Here is an 18349-nt window from a genome sequence, read left to right on the forward strand (position 1 = left end):
TATCCACCAAGATGATCTAACAATTGTAAATATCTATGCCCCCAATATGGGAGCAGCCAATTACACAAGAAAACTGTTAATCAAGATAAAGAGTCATATTGAATTGAATACATTAATAGTAGGAGATCTTAACACGCCTCTCTCAGAAAAAGACAGATCATCGAAGCAGAAAATCAATAAAGAAACAAGAGCATTGAATGACACATTGGACGAGATGGACCTCATAGATATATACAGAACATTCCACCCTAAAACAAAAGAATACTCATTCTTCTCAAGTGCACACGGAACCTTCTCAAGAATAAACCACATACTTGGTCACAAATCGGGACTCAACTGATACCTAAAGACTGAGATGATTCCCTGCACATTCTCAGATCACAATGCTTTGAAACTGGAGCTCAATCACAAGGAAAAGTTCCGAAGGAAATCAATTACCTGGAAGCTAAAGACCACCTTGCTTAAGAATGCTTGGACCAGGGCGCCTGGGTGGCTCAGAAGGTTAAAGAATGCTTGGACCAACCAGGAGATCAAAGAAGAACTGAAAGAATTCATGGAAACGAATGAGAATGAAGACACTTCAGTCCAAAACCTATGGGATACAGCAAAGGTGGTTCTAAGGGGGAAATACATAGCCACCCAAGTCTCCATCAAAAAAATTGAAAGCTCCAGAACAGAGCAGCTGTCTCTACACCTTAAAGAACTGGAAAATCAACAACAAATCAAACCAACTCCACACATAAGAAGGGAAATCATCAAGATTAGAGCTGAGATCAATGAGGTAGAAACCAGAGATACAATAGAACGTCAATGAAACTAGAAGCTGGTTTTTGGAAGAATCAATAAGATCGATAAGCCATTGGCCACACTAATCCAAAAGAAAAGAGAGAAAGCCCAAATTCATAAAATTATGAATGAAAAGGGAGAGATCACAATGAACACCAAGGAAGTAGAAACAATCATCAGAAGTTATTACGAACAGTTATATGCCAATAAGCTTAGCAACCTAGATGAAATGGATGCATTCCTGGAAAACTATAAACTACCAAAATTGAAACCAGAAAGAATTCGACAACTGGAATAGACCTATGTCTAGTAACGAGATTGAAGCAGTGATCAAAAATCTCCCAAAAACAAGAGTCCAGGTCCTGACGGATTCCCAGGGGAATTCTACCAAACTTTCAAAGAGGAAATAACACCTATTTTCCTGAAACTGTTTCAAAAAATTGAAGCAGAAGGAAAACCTCCACATTCTTTCTATGAAGCCAGCATTACCCTGATTCCCAAACCTGGCAAAGACGCTACCAAAAAGGAGAATTTCAGACCAATATCACTGATGAATATGGATGCTAAGATTCTCAACAAGATCCTAGCCAACAGGATCCAACAGCACATTAAAAAGATTATCCACCATGATCAGGTGGGATTCATCCCTGGGCTACAAGGATGGTTCAACATTCGCAAATCAATCAATGTGATACAACAAATTAGTATGAGAAGAGAAAAGAACTACATGGTCCTCTCAATCGATGCAGAAAAAGCATTTGACAAAATCCAGCATCCATTCCATTAAAACGCTTCAAAGTATAGGGATAGAGGGAACATTCCTGAACTTCATCAAATCTATCTATGAAAGACCCACAGCAAATATCATCCTCAATGGGAAAAAGCTTGTAGCCTTCCCGTTGAGATCAGGAACACGACAAGGATGCCCACTTTCACCACTCTTGTTCAACATAGTATTAGAAGTCCTAGCAACAGTAATCAGACAACAAAGAGAAATAAAAGGTATCCAAATTGGCAATGAAGAAGTCAAACTCTCTCTCTTCGCAGATGACATGATTCTTTATATGGAAAACCCAAAAGACCCCACCCCCAATCTACTAGAACTCATACAGCCATTCAGTAATGTGGCAGGATACAAAGTCAATGTACAGAAATCAGTGGACTTCTTATACACTAACAATGAAAATACAGAAAGGGAAACTAGAGAACTGATTCTATCTACAATAGCACCAAGAACCATAAGATATCTGGGAATAAACCTAACCAAAGACGTAAAGGATTTGTACTCGAGAACTACAGAAAACTCATGAAAGAAATTGAAGAAGACACAAAAAGATGGAAGACCACTCCATGCTCTTGGAATGGAAGAATAAACATTGTTAAAATGTCTATACTGCCTAGAGCAATCTATACTTTTAATGCCATTCCAGTCAAAATTTCACCAGTATTATTCAAATACCTGGAGCAAATAATCCAAAAATTTATATGGAATCAGAATAGACCCCGAATCGCTAAGGAAATGTTGAAAAACAAAAATAAAATGCGGGGCATCACGTTACCTGATTTCAAGCTTTACTACAAAGCTGTGATCACCAAGACAGCATGGTACTGGCATACAAACAGACACATAGACCAGTGGAACAGAGTAGAGAGCCCAGATATGGACCCTCAACTCTATGGTCAATTAATCTTCAACAAAGCAGGAAAAAATATACAGTGGAAAAAAGACAGTCTCTTCAATAAATGGTGCTGGGAAAACTGGACAGCTATATGTAGAAGAATGAAACTCAACCATTCTCTTATACCATAAACAAATATAAACTCAAAATGGATAAAAGACCTCAACGTGAGACAGGAATCCATCAGAATCCTACAGGAGAATATAGGCAGTAATCTCTTTGATATCAGCCACAGCAACTCCTTTCAAGATATGTCTCCAAAGGCAAAGGAAACAAACGCGATGATGAACTTTTGGGACTTCATGAAAATCAAAAGCTTCTGCACAGCAAAGGAAACAGTCAAAAAAACAAAGAGGCAACCCACGGAATGGGAGAAGATATTTGTAAATGACAGTACAGACAAAAGGTTGATATCCAGGATCTACAAAGAACACCTCAAACTCAACACACACAAAATAGATAATTATATCAAAATATGGGCAGAAGTTATGAACATACACTTCTCCAATGAAGTCATACAAATGGCTATCAGACACATGAAAAAATGTTCATCATCACTAGCCATCAGGGAGATTCAAATTAAAGCCACATTGAGATATCAATTTACACCAGTTAGAATGGCCAAAATTAGCAAGACAAGAAACAACATGTGTTGGAGAGGATGTGGAGAAAGGGGAACCCTCTTACACTGTTGGTGGGAATGCAAGTTGGTGCAGCCTCTTTGGAGAACTGTGTGGAGATTCCTCAAGAAATTAAAAATAGAACTTCCCTATGACCCTGCCATTGCACTCCTGGGTGCAATTGGTATTTACCCCAAAGATACAGATGTAGTGATAAGAAAGGCCATCTGTACCCCAGTGTTTATAGGAGCAATGGCCACGGTTGCCAAACTGTGGAAAGAACCAAGATGCCCTTCATAGGACGAATGGATAAGGAAGATGTGGCCCATACACACTACGGAGTATTATGCCTCCATCAGAAGGGACAAATACCCAGCTTTTGTAGCAACAGGGATGTGACTGGAAGAGATTATGCTGAGTGAAATAAGGCAACAAACAGAGTCAATTATCATATGGTTTCACTTATTGGTGGAGCATGGTCGACATGAGGAGTTAGGAGAAGGGAGTTGGGGAAAATTGGAAGGGGAGGTGAACCATGAGAGACTATGGACTGTGAAAAACAATCTGAGGGGGGTTTCAAGTCTTGGGGGTTGGGAGGTTGGGGGAACCAGGTGGTGTGTATTAGAGAGGGCACGGATTGCATGGAGCACTGGGTATGCTACAAAAACAACGAATACTGTTAGGCTGAAAATAAATAAAAAATAATTAAAAAAAAACAAAAACTAATGACAGACTGTGTAGTGACTAACATAAAAAAAAGCTTTGGAAATAATGAATTAGTGGATATTTTTCAATGTCTTCATGATTCCTTGTCAAAATTGAATAGGTTGAACATTCATTGAATATGATGTGAATAGAATTTAGGGGCAAAAATAAGTTAAACACACTGTGCTCTTTATCATAAATTTATTGTGAACCATGATGGCTTCATCAGAAATTCTAATTTTATCTTCCATTTTAATCCTGTGAATTCATGCTGCTAAAGTGATTGTTGTAATATCTTTGGATTACAATTGTGGTACTATCTGTACTATAGATTATTACTCATAATATGTTTTGTCATCCAGCTTATCTTTGTTTCTTCCTCTCTTAGATAAAGCCTCGACAATATGAAGGTAAGATTTGGGGCTTCAGTTTTCTTTGCCAAAAATTCTCAGTACCCATGTCTGATGTGTGTTTAATTTGATGAGGGATAAATATGGTGACTTCTGATGTCTCACTGACTTAAGTCTTGAAAATGCTTCTCTTCCTTATGGGGAGTCTTAAGTTACAGTGTGGAGGGAGTTGCCATCTCTATGAGACCATGAGAAGGAACTCTTTGTGGGGTTAGGGAGAATACAAGGTGTAATTTTGCAGAGAGATGTTTAGGAGGCAAGTGATGATGACAGCGTGAGGTCTGGAGAGAGTACTTCACCATGAGCTGGCACTTGGTGAAATGTCAAGAGGAGAAAACTCTCTGAGTCTAGCAAACCAGCTACACTTAGAGAAGGCAGATATTGCCATGCAGAGCGTGTGTCACAGGAGAGAAGTAAACCATGGTTTTGAGTCTGAAGTGGAGGGGGCCTTTCCTGCCAGGGGAGAATGAATGGAATAGAGCCTGTGCCAGAGGGGATAATGGATAGTGTGTGGGGCTCGTGATTTGTGGTGATTCCATGGTGCTGGCTGATGACGGCCTGGGTGGCCACCTGGCACTTAGGAAACCATTGAATGTCGTTCGTTCTTGTGAGTGTGGAAGTGATACTGGTGAGAAGAGAGGTCTCAGAGCAGGAGAGCGCACACAGTGGGTCAGGAGAAGAGAAGTTTGCACTTTGAGGCAAGATGAGAGAGTTATTTTTTTACGAGATTCTGTTTATTCACTTGATAGAGAGAGAGAGAGCACAAGCAGGCAGAGTGGGAGGCAGACAGAGAGGGAGAAGCAGGTCCCTGCTGAGCAGAGAGTTGGATGTGGGATGCGATCCCAGGACCTGGGCTCCTGATGCCAGCAGAAGGCAGACCCTTAACCAACTGAGCCACCCAGGTGCCCCACGATGAGAAAATGAAGTGGCTCTTAGAGGAGTCTGTGTTCTAGACCTTACAAGTGTTATGCAGCTGCCATCAGTCTCCTCATCAGTGTGGTTTTCCTTTAAGGGTGGAGGGTAACATTCTCCTGTTGTGATGAAAAAAGCTTGTCTTCTCAGGCTTGTGCATTATCCAGGGCCTCCAAAGACTCTCTGTAACATGGAGATTGTACCCAAGTGTGTTTATAGCAGAGATCTTGTCCTACAGAGCCCCCAGCCTGGGGTCCATAAAGGCGATCTCTGAGCAGCAGAAAGTCTCTGAAGGCCTGTGAGTTGTCACTCACCTGACATCTTGAGCTTTCCTTGTGTGGAATTCCAAGTAGGACCTGGAAGTGGACGTTCCACTGAGCAGGAACAAAGTATAGTTTTGCTCATTATCGGTTGTTTGCAGGGATCTGCTTTTGTATCTGAATCACTGGAGGAGTGAGATGTTAGTTGCTAGGATGCTTGATTTTTCGTCACATCTCTGGCGATGACATTAGCATATGCAAGGTTTGAATTTTCCAAGAATGGTGCTTACAGGTGGGAGAAAAATGAGAAAGCAATCGATTGTTTTTTTTTTTTAATGTTTGAAAAACATTTTAAGTAGGAATCTCACTGATATAGAAAGTCTTAGGTTTCAAATGCTGCTCCAACATGCTTCCTTCAGGCACAATGGGAATGCTAGCAAGTTAGTGACACCCAAATGTCAGAGAATGTACTCTGGAGCTAATATATTGGGATTATTCAATGTCGCTGTTTTTGCTAATTATCTTAAAATTCTTTTTTCTCCTTTCAGTTACTTTAGACCAAATTAAGATGAAGATTAATGACCTTAAAAACGAAAACAGACATCTTGAAAAAAACATAGCGAGTTGGGAGGAGAAGGTATGTGTGCCCTTTCAAATATTTTTTTTGTGATTTCATTTTGGTTACTTACCCTCTGGTAGTTCATTCTATCGATCTATATCATGCAACCCAGAAATGGTCCTTGAGTAAGAGAAGCTTCACAAATGTAGAGTACTGCCTCTTTCTTTGTGAAAGGAGTCACAAATATAGGTTTCTTTAACATGCTATTTTGGACTTCTGATTTCTTTTTCATATTTTTTATAGGCCAGGGATGCAAAGAAGCAAGCAGAAACAAAGAGCGAACATAAGCGTTCCCTTGCTGGAGTACGTATATTAAAAGTAAGACTCCTTTCTTTGCGTGACTTGTGTTTTAACAGCAGAAATTAAAGTAATAAAATATTATTATTATTATTATTAACATGATTATTCTTTCAAAGATTGATTTGTGAGACGGAAAGAGTTAGGGGAGGGGGTCTGAAGGAGACAGAGAGAGAATGCCAAGCAGACACCGTGACGAGTATTTCTTCTGATGCAGGGATCAATCCCATGGCCCTGAGATCAGGACTTGAGGCAAACGAAAGCAGGAGTCAGACATTCCACAGACTGGGCCACCCAGGGGCAACCCAGGTGCCCCAAGGAATGAATCATTGTTACTCATTCAATATGTTTTCTTGAAGAACATCAAAAAGGTGGAAGAGATTAATGAAAATTTGAAGGTCTCCCTTCATTGTAAACAGGCTCTCTTACAAGCTCAGAGATAAAAGAATATCAAGAATGTGGATGTGGCAAAAGTTAGGTGTTAGTTGTACTATAATGTGGCTTGGGAGGCTTTTGGTTCATTGGGTGAGGTGAGTGCAGTGTACTCGTGTGCTGTTTACGCAGTAGAGCGTGGGCATCTGGGAACTGAGACTCCTACTGAACCGTGAGCTGTGATTTCACTTAGAACCACCCCGATGAGGTTTGCAATTTCAAGGCCTAGGAAGTATGGTTTATTTCACAGCTGGGTAATCATCACATCATTCAGCACTGCCCTCCAAGTTATGTAGAAAATCTCACAAAATACATGAGCAGTGAAGGATGATAGCAAGCCCAATTTGTATAGTAGAATATTATTTTATATCAGTTCCTCTAAGAAAGCCATTTGTGCATTTTTTGACATGAACTAGTTTCTTTACTTTCCCCTTATTCTATTTATGCCTCAAGGGCTTTCTTTGTTGCCCTCCATGATCCTGTCCTGTTAGGTGCCCTCATATGTCTTTTCTCAAATCTGTCTTAAAAGCCCAAGATGCACTGGCGGGTCAAGAGCTGAGAGCCTTGACATCAAAAAACCAAGAACTGAAAGGTACTTTGTTTTGGGGGATGAAATCTCCATATGGTGGCAATGAGTTTGCATCAGGCAGGGAAAGAATGCCTTCCTGCCTTCACGGCCTTGCCCTTCTCCTTTCCCCATTGAAACCAAGTTCTCAGGTCATGGCACAAACACAGAAAAGCAAACTCATCCTTTACAGAAAGGAAAACATTCCTGGAAGACCAGTGTAATGCCCTGAGTTCTCAGAAAACAGCTAAAGAAGCAGAATTGAACCTGCTAAAGAAGAAATTGGATATGATGGTGGAGTTCTCTGAAAACCGAAAACTGACTGTAGAAGAGTAAGCTATTGCTGTGTTGTCATAGATACTGTTGTATGAATTTTCGTGGCGGCAAGTATTTGGATCTTCTGGAATTGGACCTTTGAGTACTTTTGCCAAATGCATTCTGTAGAATTGTGCCTGCCCTTCCTATCTTGATTTGTATAATGTGAATTTTCCTTTCTGTTCTAATGACTTTCCACATGTTATTGTGTGATTCATTGGGGAAGAAGGGTGAAGGTACCAGCATTAATCACTTTGATACATGGATCCCCTCTGGGTCAGTCTACATTGTCCCTTCATTTTAACTCTCATCACATACTCTGAACACTCCTGCATTAGGTCCATTTTTTGATCAGTATGAGACTTGGGTCCAGAATGTGCAGAGAAAAATGGAATTCTCTTCCTGCAGAAACAGGGAAAGTTTCTTTGTGGAAAGTGCACTGGGGCTCCAGCAATACTGGGTCCCTTTATCTGGTGTACAACTGAGATTATTCACTGCAGCCCAATCCCTTAGAAGGCCAGGGTATTTCCTGTCCACCTGATTTTCTTTTTCTTTTCTTTCTTTCTTTCTTTCTTTTTTTAAAGAGATTTTATTTATCTATTTGACAGAGAGAGACACCACGAGAGAGAGAACACAAGCAGGGGGAGTGCGAGGGGAGAAGCAGGCTTTCCGCTGAACAGGGAGTCCAGTGTGGGGCTCTATTGCAGGACGCTGGGATAATGACCTGAACCAAATACTTTTAAGCAGATAATGACTGAGCCATCCTGGTGCCCCTCCACACTATTTTCTAGGTGTAAGTCTCTTGGATCCCAACCAAAGCCTGCAGTTTCACTAAGTCTCATCTTTGCTGGCTGGACGAGAGCTTCGCTTGTTGCATTCCAACCTGCCCCCCAAAGGTTGCTTGTTCATTTACTTTGTACTCACTAGCTTGTTCTAGAATTCACTGATGTGTCCTCGGGAAACTGGCTCCCACTGCCAGGTTGGCTTTCTCCTAGGCTTCCTTCTTCTCCATCTGGTTATCATGTTTCTTCATGTGCTCTTTAGAAATTGGGTGCATTCACTCACAAGTTTTCTCTCTTGTCCAGTGTTTCCTTTTATTTCTCAGGAGGAGATAAGGACGTTGGAGTCCCTCATTCATGTGGAAAAGCAAAACTGTTCCCTGTCTACCCTGGAGACTCAGCTTTGTGTTATTTCTTCCCACATTGGGGGTGGGGGCCGCTCTCTCTCACAGGCACTTGGGTTCTGTTCATTGGTAAAGACACCCTCCCCTCACTCTTTCCTTCTCTCAAATCAATCTTTGAAATAATAATAATTTTAATAATAATAATTTTAATAATAAGAATAATAATAATATTTCATTACTTTTATTTCTGCTGTTAGAACACAATTCAGGCAAAGAAAGGAGTCTTTTTTTTTTTTTAAGGAGTCTTACTTTTAATATACATACTTCAGGACCTTCTTGGGGCAGGTCCAGTGTCCTGACCACCTTTCTCTCTTCAACACCATATCCCTGAGCCACACACTGACTGCCGCTCCAGAAGACATTTGCTGAAGGATAGTTGAGAGACCAGAAGCAGATGCTCCTGTCCTTCTCTTTCTAGAGCTTTTTTCTGTCCCTAAGTCTTTCTGCATGAGATTCTTGACAAGTGTCCTGTTGAAACCTTGTGAATGAATACCATGAACAAAAGAGTTGAGGGCAGCCCAGCAGACCAACCTTTCTAAGCATCGCCGTTTGCTGCCTTCACCATCCATGAAGTTGGTCTTGGTCAAGAAGGTTGACATGGGGCGCCTGGGTGGCTCAGTAGGTTAGAGCCTCTGTTTTCAGCTGAGTTCATGGTCCCAGGGTCCTGGGATGGAGCCCTGCATTGGGCTCCCTGCTCAGTGGGCAGCCTGCTTCCCCCGCCCCCGCCTGCCTCTCTGCATACTTGAGATCTCTCTCTGTCAAATAAATAAATAAAATCTTTTTTAATAAAGGTAGAGTCAATGGAGTTGACAGTTCTACATCTGAACTCTGTTCCACTGAGATAACACCCTGAGTACGTGACAGTTCACATGGATTATTTGAGGACATATTTTCGGCACTAAGATTGGCCTTTTCCTATACCAGGATCTTTCACAAGGGGCCAGGGGTTGTACTTCTAAAGCCTAGAGATATGTGGGAGTGAGTTTCCATACCAGTGAAGCCATATTCTGGAAGTTCCTTTGGGCTGACTGTGGGGGCACAGCCTTGGTCTGAGGATCAGGGCTCCCCACGGAGACTAATGATGGGCCCCTATTCATCCTAATGAGTGTAGCTCGTCAGGCTTGGCTTTTAACCTTGAATTGAAATGAGACTTCACCATCTCAAACCAAAGATGTATTCCAAGAGGGCACAGAGTGCAATATTATTTGGTGATATGGTGAACGAATTAAAGTAGACAAGTATAAAGACAGCCCTGATTGCAGGGAGCTTGGCCAGCAGCCAGAGTTCGATGTTTCTTCAACCCTAAATGGGGCTTTCATTCATTTCCCTGTTGTGTTGTCAGTCTGTGCTTTTAGCGGGGACATTCCGACATAGGCCATCAAATGTGCTGGGAGAATAATAAATGGCAAAAATTCAGGACCTTGGCTACTGGAAAATGTATATATCTCTCCCATCTTAGGAAGCTAGAAGAGACACTGTATGAATTGAATGCAACTAAGAATAAGCTGTTAGCTGCCGATAAATATCTGAAAGTAACTGAAGAAGAAATGGAGAAGTACAGGTAAGTTACGACACTATATACTATTGGCTCCTGAAAAGTTCCCTTTGGATTTTTTAAAAATTTTTTAATTTTCTTATAAACCTATGATGTATTCTTAGCCCCAGGGGTACAGGTCTGTTATTGGCCAGGCTTACACACTTCACAGCACTCACCATAGCTCATACCCTCCCCAGTGTCCGTATCCCCACCATCCTCTCCCTACAACCTTCCCCCCAGCATGCCTCAATTTGTTTTGTGACATCTTGTTTCATTTATTCTTTTCCTACCCCACAACCCCCACATTGCATCTCCACTTCCTCATATCAGGGAGATCATATGATAGTTGTCTTTCTCTGATCGACTTCTTTCAATAAGGATAATTCCCTCTAATTCCATGCACGTCGTCGCAAATGGCAAGATATATTTCTTTTGATGGCTTCATAGTATTCCATTGTATATATATACCACATCTTCTTTATCCACTCATTTGTTGATGGACATCTAGGTTCTTTCCATAGTTTGGCTATTGTGGACATTACTGCTATAAACATTCGGGTGCACGTCCCCTTCAGATCACTACGTTTAAATCGTTAGGGTAAATAGCCAGTAGTGCAATTGCTGGGTCATAGGGTAGCTCTATTTTCAGCTTATTGAGGAACCACCATGCTGTTTTCTAGAGTGGTTGCACCAGCTTGCATTCCCACCAAAAGTGTAGGAGTGTTCCTTTTTCTACGCATCCTCGCCAAGCATCTGTCATTTCCTGACTTGTTAATTTTAGCCATTCTGACTAGTGTGAGGTGGTATCTCATTGTGGTTTTGATTTGTATTTCCCTGATGCCAAGTGATGTGGAGCAATTTTTCGTGTGTCTGTTGGCCGTCTGGATGTCTTTGCAGAAATGTCTGTTCATGTCCTCTGCCATTTCTTGATTGGATTATTTGTTCTTTGGGTGTTGAGTTTCCGAAGCTCTTTATAGATTTTGGATACTAGCCCTTTATCTGATATGTCGTTTGCAAATATCTTCTCCAATTCTGTCAGTTGTCTTTTGGTTTTGTTAACTGTTTCCTTTGCTGTGCAGAAGCTTTTGGTCTTGATGAAGTTCCAATAGTTTGTTTTTGCCTTTGATTTCCTTCCTTTTGACGATGTTTCTAGGAAGAAGTTGCTGTGGTTGAGGTCGAAGATGTTGTTGCCTGTATTCTCCTCAAGGATTTTGATGGATTCCTTTCTCACATTGATGTCCTTCATCCATTTTGAGTCTATTTTCCTGTGTAGTGTAAGGAAATGGTCCAGTTTCATTTTTCTGCATGTGGCTGTCCAATTTTCCCAACACCATTTGTTGAAGAGACTGTCATTTGGACATTGGACATTCTTTCCTGCTTTGTTGAAGATTAGTTGACCATAGAGTTGAGGCTCTATTTTTGGGTTCTCTCTTCTGATCCATTGATCTATGTGTCTGTTTTTGTGCCAGTACCATTCTGTCTTGTTGATGACAGCTTTGTAGCAGAGCTTGAATTCCAGAATTGTGATGCCACCAACTTTGGCTTTCTTTTTCAATATTGCTTTGGCTATTTGAGGTCTTTTCTGGTTCCATATAAATTTTAGGATTATTTGTTCCATTTCTTTGAAAAACATGGATGGGATTTTGATAGGGATTGCATTAAATGTGTGGATTTCTTTAGGTAGCAAAGACATTTTCATAATATTTGTTTTTCCAATCCAGGAGCATGGAACATTTTTCCATTTCTTTGTGTCTTCCTCAATTTCTTTCATGAGTACTTTAGAGTTTTCTTAGTATAGTTTCTTTGCCTCTTTGCTTAGGTGTATTCCTAAGTATCTTATGGTTTTGGGTGCAGTTGTAAATGGGATTGACTCCTTAATTTTCGTCCTTTTGTCTTGTTGTTGTGTAAAGCAATGCAACTGATTTCTGTGCATCGGTTTTATATCCTGACACTTTACTGCATTCCTGTACAAGTTCTAGCAGATTTGGAGCGAAGTCTTTTGGGGTTTCCACATATAGTATCATATCATCTGCAAAGAGTGATAGTTTAACTTTTTTTTTTTTTTTTTTTGCCGATTTGGATGTTTTTGACTTTTTGTTGTCTGATTGCTGAGGATAGGATTTCTACTACTATGTTGAATAGCAGTGGTGATAATGGACATCCCTGCCATGTTCCTGACCTTAGTGGAAAAGCTCTCAGTTTTTCTCCATTGAGAATGATATTTGCAGTGGGTTTTCCATAGATGGCTTTGATAATATTGAGATATGTGCCCTCTATCCCTACACGTTGAAGTGTTTTGATCAGGAAGGAATGCTGTACTTTGTCAAATGTTTTTTCAGCATCTATTGAGAGTATCATGTTGTTCTTGTTCTTTTCTTTATGTGTTGTATTACATTAATTGATTTGCGGATGTTGAACCAACCTTGCAGCCCTGGAATAAATCCCACTTGGTGGTGGAGAATAATTGTTTTAATGTACTGTTGGATCCTATTGGCTAGTATTTTGGTGAGAATTTTTGCATTTGTGTTCATCAAGGATATTGATCTGTAATTCTCTTTTTTGTTGGGATCCTTGTCTGAATTGGGGATCAAGGTGATGCAGGCCTCATAAAACGAGTTTGGAAGTTTTCCTACCATTTCAGTTTTTTGGAACATTTTCGGGAGAATAGGAATTAATTCTTCTTTAAATGTTTGGTAGAATTCCCCTGGGAAGCCATCTGGCCCTGGGCTTTTGTTTCTTTGGAGATTTTTGATGACTATTTCAATCTCCCCACTGGTTATGGGTCTGTTAAGGTTTTCTATTTCTTCCTGGCTCAGTTGTGGTAGATAATATTGTCTCTAATAGTGCACCCATTTCTTCCAGATTGTCAAATTTGATGGTGCAGAGTTGCTCATAATATGTTCTTATAATTGTTTGTATTTCTTTGGTGTTGGTTTTGATCTCTCCTCTTTCATTTGTGATTTTATTAATTTGGGTCCTTTTTCTTTTCCTTGTGATAGATCTGGCCAGGTGTTTATCAATCTTATAAATTCTTTCAGAGAACCAGCTCCTAGTTTCATTGATTTGTACTATTGTTTTTTTTTTGTTGTTGTTTGTTTGTTTGTTTCTATTTCATTGATTTCTGCTCTGATCTTTATGATTTCTCTTCTCCTGCTGAGTTTAGGTTTTCTTTGGTGTTCTTTCTCCAGCTCCTTTAGGTGTAGGGTTAGGTTGTGTATTTGAGAACTTTCTTGTTTCTTGAGAAAGGCTTGTATCGCTATATATTTTCCTCTCAGCACTGCCTTTGCTGTATCCCACAGATTTTGAACCATTGTGTTTTCATTATCATTTGTTTCCATGAATTTTTTTCAATTCTTCTTTATTTTCCTGGTTGACCAATCCATTCTTTAATAGGATGCTCTTTAGCTTCCTTTCTCTGTCATTTGAGTTCCTTCCAACTTTCCTCTTGTGATTGAGTTCTAGCTTCAGAGCATTGTGGTCTGAAAATATGCAGGGAATGATCCCAATCTTTTGATACCGGTTGAGACCTGATTTGTGACCCAGGATGTGATCTATTTGGGAGAATGTTCTGTGTGCATTAGAGAAGAATATGTATTGTTGCTTTTGGATGGAACGTTCTGAATATATCTGTGATGGTACAGTGTGTCATTTAAGGCCTTTATTTCCTTGTTGATCTTTTGCTTGCATGATCTGTCCATTTCAGTGAGGAGAGTCTTAAAGTCCCCTACTCTTCTTGTATTATTGTTGATGTGTTTCTTTGGTTTTGTTATTAATTGGTTTATATAGTTGGCTGCTCCCATGTTAGGGGGATAGATATTTAAAATTGTTAGATCTTCTTGTTGGAGAGACCCTTTAAGTATGATATAGTGTCCTTCCTCATCTCTTTTATTATAGTCTTTGGCATAAAATCTAATTGATCTGATAGAAGGATTGCCACCCCAGCTTTCTTCTGATTTTCATTAGCATGGTAAATTGTTTTCCACGCCCTCACTTTAAATCTGGAGGTGTCTTTGGGTCTAAAATGAGTTTCTTGTAGGCAGCATATTTTTGGGTTTTGTTTTTTTATCCATTCTGATACCCTGTGTCTTTTGATTGGGGTACTTAATCCATTTACATTCAGGGGAACTATTGAGAGATATGAATTTAGTGCCCTTGTATTGCCTGTAATATGACTGTTACTGTATGTTGTCTCTGTTCCTTTCTGATTTACAACTTTTAGGCTCTCTCTTTGCTTAGAGGACCGCTTTCAATATTTCTTGTAGAGGTGGTTTGGTGTTTGCAAAATCTTTCCGTTTTTGTTTGTCCTGGAAGGTTTTTACCTCTCTTTCTATTTTCAATGATAGTCTAGCTGGATATAGTATTCTTGGCTGCATATTTTTCTCATTTATTGCTCTGAATATATCTTGCCAGTCCTTGCTGGCCTTCCAGGTCTCTTTGGATAAGTCTGCTGCCAATCTAATATTTTTACCATTATATGTTACAGACGTCTTGTCCCAGGGTGCTGTCAGGATTTTCTCTTTGTCGCTAAGACTTGTAAATTTTACTATTAGATGACGGGGTGTGGACCTATTCTTATTGGTTTTGAGGGAGTTTCTCTACACCTCCTGGATTTTGATGCTTGCTCCCTTTGCCATATTAGGGAAATTCTCTCCAATAATTCTCTCCAATATACCTTCTGCTCCGCTCTCTCTTTCTTCTCCTTCTGGAATCCCAATTATTCTAATGTCTTATGGTATCACTTATCTCTGGAATTCTCCCCAAGTGGTCCTGTAGTTGTTTGTCTCGCTTTTGCTCAGCTTCTTTATTCTTGTCATTTGGTTTTCTATATCACTAATTCTTTCTTCTGTCTCATTTATCCTAGCAGTAAGAGCCTCCATCTTTGATTGCACCTCTTTAATAGCTTTTTTTTTTTAAAGATTTTATTTATTTATTTGAGAGAGAGACAGTGAGAAAGAGCATGAGCGAGGAGAAGGTCAGAGAGTGAAGCAGACTCCCCATGGAGCTGGGAGCCTGATGTGGGACTCGATCCCAGGACTCCAGGATCACGCCCTGAGCCGAAGGCAGTCGTCCAACCAACTGCGCCACCCAGGCGTCCCTTTAATAGCTTTTTTTATTTCAACATGGTTAAACTGTAGTTCTTTTGTTTATGCAGAAAGGGCTTTTGTATCTCCAGATAGGGTTTCTTTAATATCTTCCATGCCTTTTTGGAGCGTGGCTAGAACCTTGAGAATCATCATTCTGAATTCTAGATCTGGCATATTACCAATGTCCATATTGATTAGGTCCCTAGCCTTTGGTACTGCCTCTTGTTCTTTTTTTGTGGTGAGTTTTTCTGCCTTGTCATTTTGTCCAGATAAGAATATATGAAGGAGCAAATAAAATACTAAAAGGGTGGCAAAGACCCCAGGAAAGTGTGCTTGAGCCCAATCATAAGAGACCCCAAATCATGGTGGGAGAGAAAGGGGGTAAAAGGAAGTTCAGGGAAAAAAATTTAAAAAAGAAAACAAATAATGAAATAATATAAAAAAGAAAAATATATATACATATTAGACTGGTGACTAGAACAGGGTCACTCACTTAATTTGGGGTGTATTTTTGTCTCTTAGAAGAAATTACCTCCCAAAGTTTTAAAGAATGGAAAACATATAAAAGAGTAAACACAATGAAGGGACGGAATATGAATATTAAGATGAAAAGAATTTTTTTTAATTTCTAAAAAAAAGAGTTGATATGTAAGTTGGTTGGGAAAATAAAGAAAAAGAAAGTGGATAAAATTTGCTCAGGCTGGAGAGTAGAACAAGCCCGGTGGTAGATTTAGGGTGTAGTCCCATCTATTAGCAGAAGTTGTACCCCAATTTTTTTAGAAGAAAAAACCCTATGTGTATACAAAAACTGAAGTTAGACACAATGAAGGATAACATATGACAATAATAATGAAAGTTCGAAAAAGATTTTTTAATGAAAAGTATTGTTAAGATAAACTAGTTAAAAAACGTTTAAAGAAGAAAGGGTAAAAGTTAAAAAAATAGCAGAAGATAAAAAAATAAAGTTAAAAAAATTAACTTTGCAAGACTAAAGTATCATGAGGAGAAAGCCATGAATTCCATGGTTTGCTTTCTCCTCCTCTGGTATTCCACTGTTCTCCTTGGTAAGTGAACTTGGTCTTGGCTGGATTTCTTGTTGATCTTCTCAGGGAAGGGCCTGTTGTAGTGATTCGCAGGTCTCTTTGCCCCAGGCGGAATTGCACCACCCTTTCCAGAGGCCAGGCTAAATAATCCGCTGGGGTTCGCTTTCAGGAGCTTGTGTTCCCTGAACACTTTCTGTAGAGTTCCAGAGGTCAGTAATGAAAGTGGCGGCCTCCCAATATCTGGCCTGGAGTAGCCTAGAGCTTAGGGCCCCCACTCCTCAGTGCGCCCTCAGAGAAAAGTGCTCAACCATTTCCCGCTCCCTGGCCTCCGGCTGTGCTCAGACCTCACCAGGCTGTGACCAAGCATCTCTGTCTCTGGCACACAGCTCCACCTGGAGTCTCCGAAACCCTTAGATTGCTGAGCTCTTCCGGGGGGATCTCCCCAGATCCTGTGCCATGGATTACGGTTCAAGGTAATGCTGAGTTGAGAGGTCACTGCTCAGCTCTCTTTCTGTTGCCGGCATCCCCGCTCTAACACCTGCGAGTTCTATGACACTCAGACACCGCCGGTCCTTCTGTGACCCTGCAGAACTGCGGCCACGCCGTCCCCGCATGGGCTTCAGCCCGGTTTATCCTCTGGAGCGACGTCCCTCAGTGAACATCGCTTTAAAGAGTCCTGGTTTTGTGCTCCGTTGCTTGTCAGGAGCCAGACCCTCCCCCTGGGGTCTATCTTTCCATCGCTTTGGATTCACTTCTCTGTGGGTCCTACCTTTCAGAAAGTAATCAGTTTTCTGTTTCTCAAATTGATGCTCTTTTTCTCTTCGATCTCCTGTTGGATTTGTAGGTGTTCGGAATGGTTTGATAAGCTATCTAGCTCATCTCCTGCTACCTGATGTCAACTAGGCCTGTACTTCTCCACCATCTTGACTCCTCCCTCCCTTTGGATTGTTAATCTTTGTACATTTTGAGGACTTAATTAAGTAATATATACTAAAATTCAGAGGATGTATCCAGAGCGAATTAACTGACACGGAAAGATAAGGCACAAAACAATTACGTTACTAAACATATCCGGATCCCCAGTGTTGGCCTGACTGTGGAAACTAGCTCCATACCAGCGTCCTTGAGGTGGTGTTTGGAGGAAAACAGTTTGTCCTAGGATGAGTCCTTCCCATAAGCCCGGTAGTGGCATCTGATGGTGCTGGTCTTTGCAAACCTGGGAACCATAGTGAGGATAGAAGTTAAAGGAGAATAGAGCTTCATGACAAAAGACATCTGTCATGTGATAACTGAGGGAAAGATTGAAAATGGTTAAGGAAGTTATGTCGGTTTTGATCCTGTAGGCAAAGAAAAATGATGAAGGAAAGGCTCTAAGAATAGCTTTGATCCTACAGTCCAATTATAGTCAGGTGAAAGTGTTTCCTGTGTCAGGATCAATTGTATGAGGGGACAGATAAGAGGAGGATGGCCACATTGGCAGATGATTGAAAATCACATCCAGTGTTGGGTTTTGTTTGATGAAAACAATTGTCCCCCCTCACAGACAAGAAGTGGAAGAAATGCAAGAAGAGCTGCAGGAGTTTAACCTCACCTTCAACCACAAGGTAACCAGAGTTGTGTCCAACACACTGACCCCTTGGCACCCCCTGCAGTTGATGGTAGTGGCCCTTAGAGCCCTGAACATGGGTTTCTGGTGTGTTGGCTTTTTCAGATCGCAGTTCAAGAGAGGAATGCTCTGGCTAACTGGGTAAGTGTTTTCCTCATCTTCATTTGCGGCACAGTTGGGCACAACTGAAGGTGGGTGTGTTTTTCTGCCACAGATGAAGGCTCGGTATTGGGAAACAAGGATGATGCAGCAGAGCAGGGAGAATGCCTACCTGAGATACAGCTGTGAGAGTTTGA

The 18349-nt window shown here is 40.7% G+C and overlaps 1 protein-coding gene across 6 annotated transcripts in view; it reads left to right on the plus strand.

Moving 5' to 3' along the window:
- The window catches only part of LOC122908961 (transport and Golgi organization protein 1 homolog), a 54442-nt gene that overhangs the window by 14624 nt on the left and 21469 nt on the right, over positions 1–18349 (plus strand). For all 6 annotated transcript variants that reach the window (XM_044252405.1, XM_044252404.1, XM_044252408.1 and 3 more), the window contains 7 exons: positions 4179–4200; positions 5921–6009; positions 6235–6309; positions 7479–7617; positions 10243–10344; positions 17991–18051; positions 18159–18194. In XM_044252405.1, coding sequence (XP_044108340.1) covers positions 7574–7617; positions 10243–10344; positions 17991–18051; positions 18159–18194 — 243 coding nt within the window. In that variant the 5' untranslated portion in view covers positions 4179–4200; positions 5921–6009; positions 6235–6309; positions 7479–7573. The remainder of the gene's footprint in view (positions 1–4178; positions 4201–5920; positions 6010–6234; positions 6310–7478; positions 7618–10242; positions 10345–17990; positions 18052–18158; positions 18195–18349) is intronic.

The sequence above is a fragment of the Neovison vison genome, chromosome 6 (assembly GCF_020171115.1).
Source record: "Neovison vison isolate M4711 chromosome 6, ASM_NN_V1, whole genome shotgun sequence".
NCBI lineage: Eukaryota > Metazoa > Chordata > Mammalia > Carnivora > Mustelidae > Neogale > Neogale vison.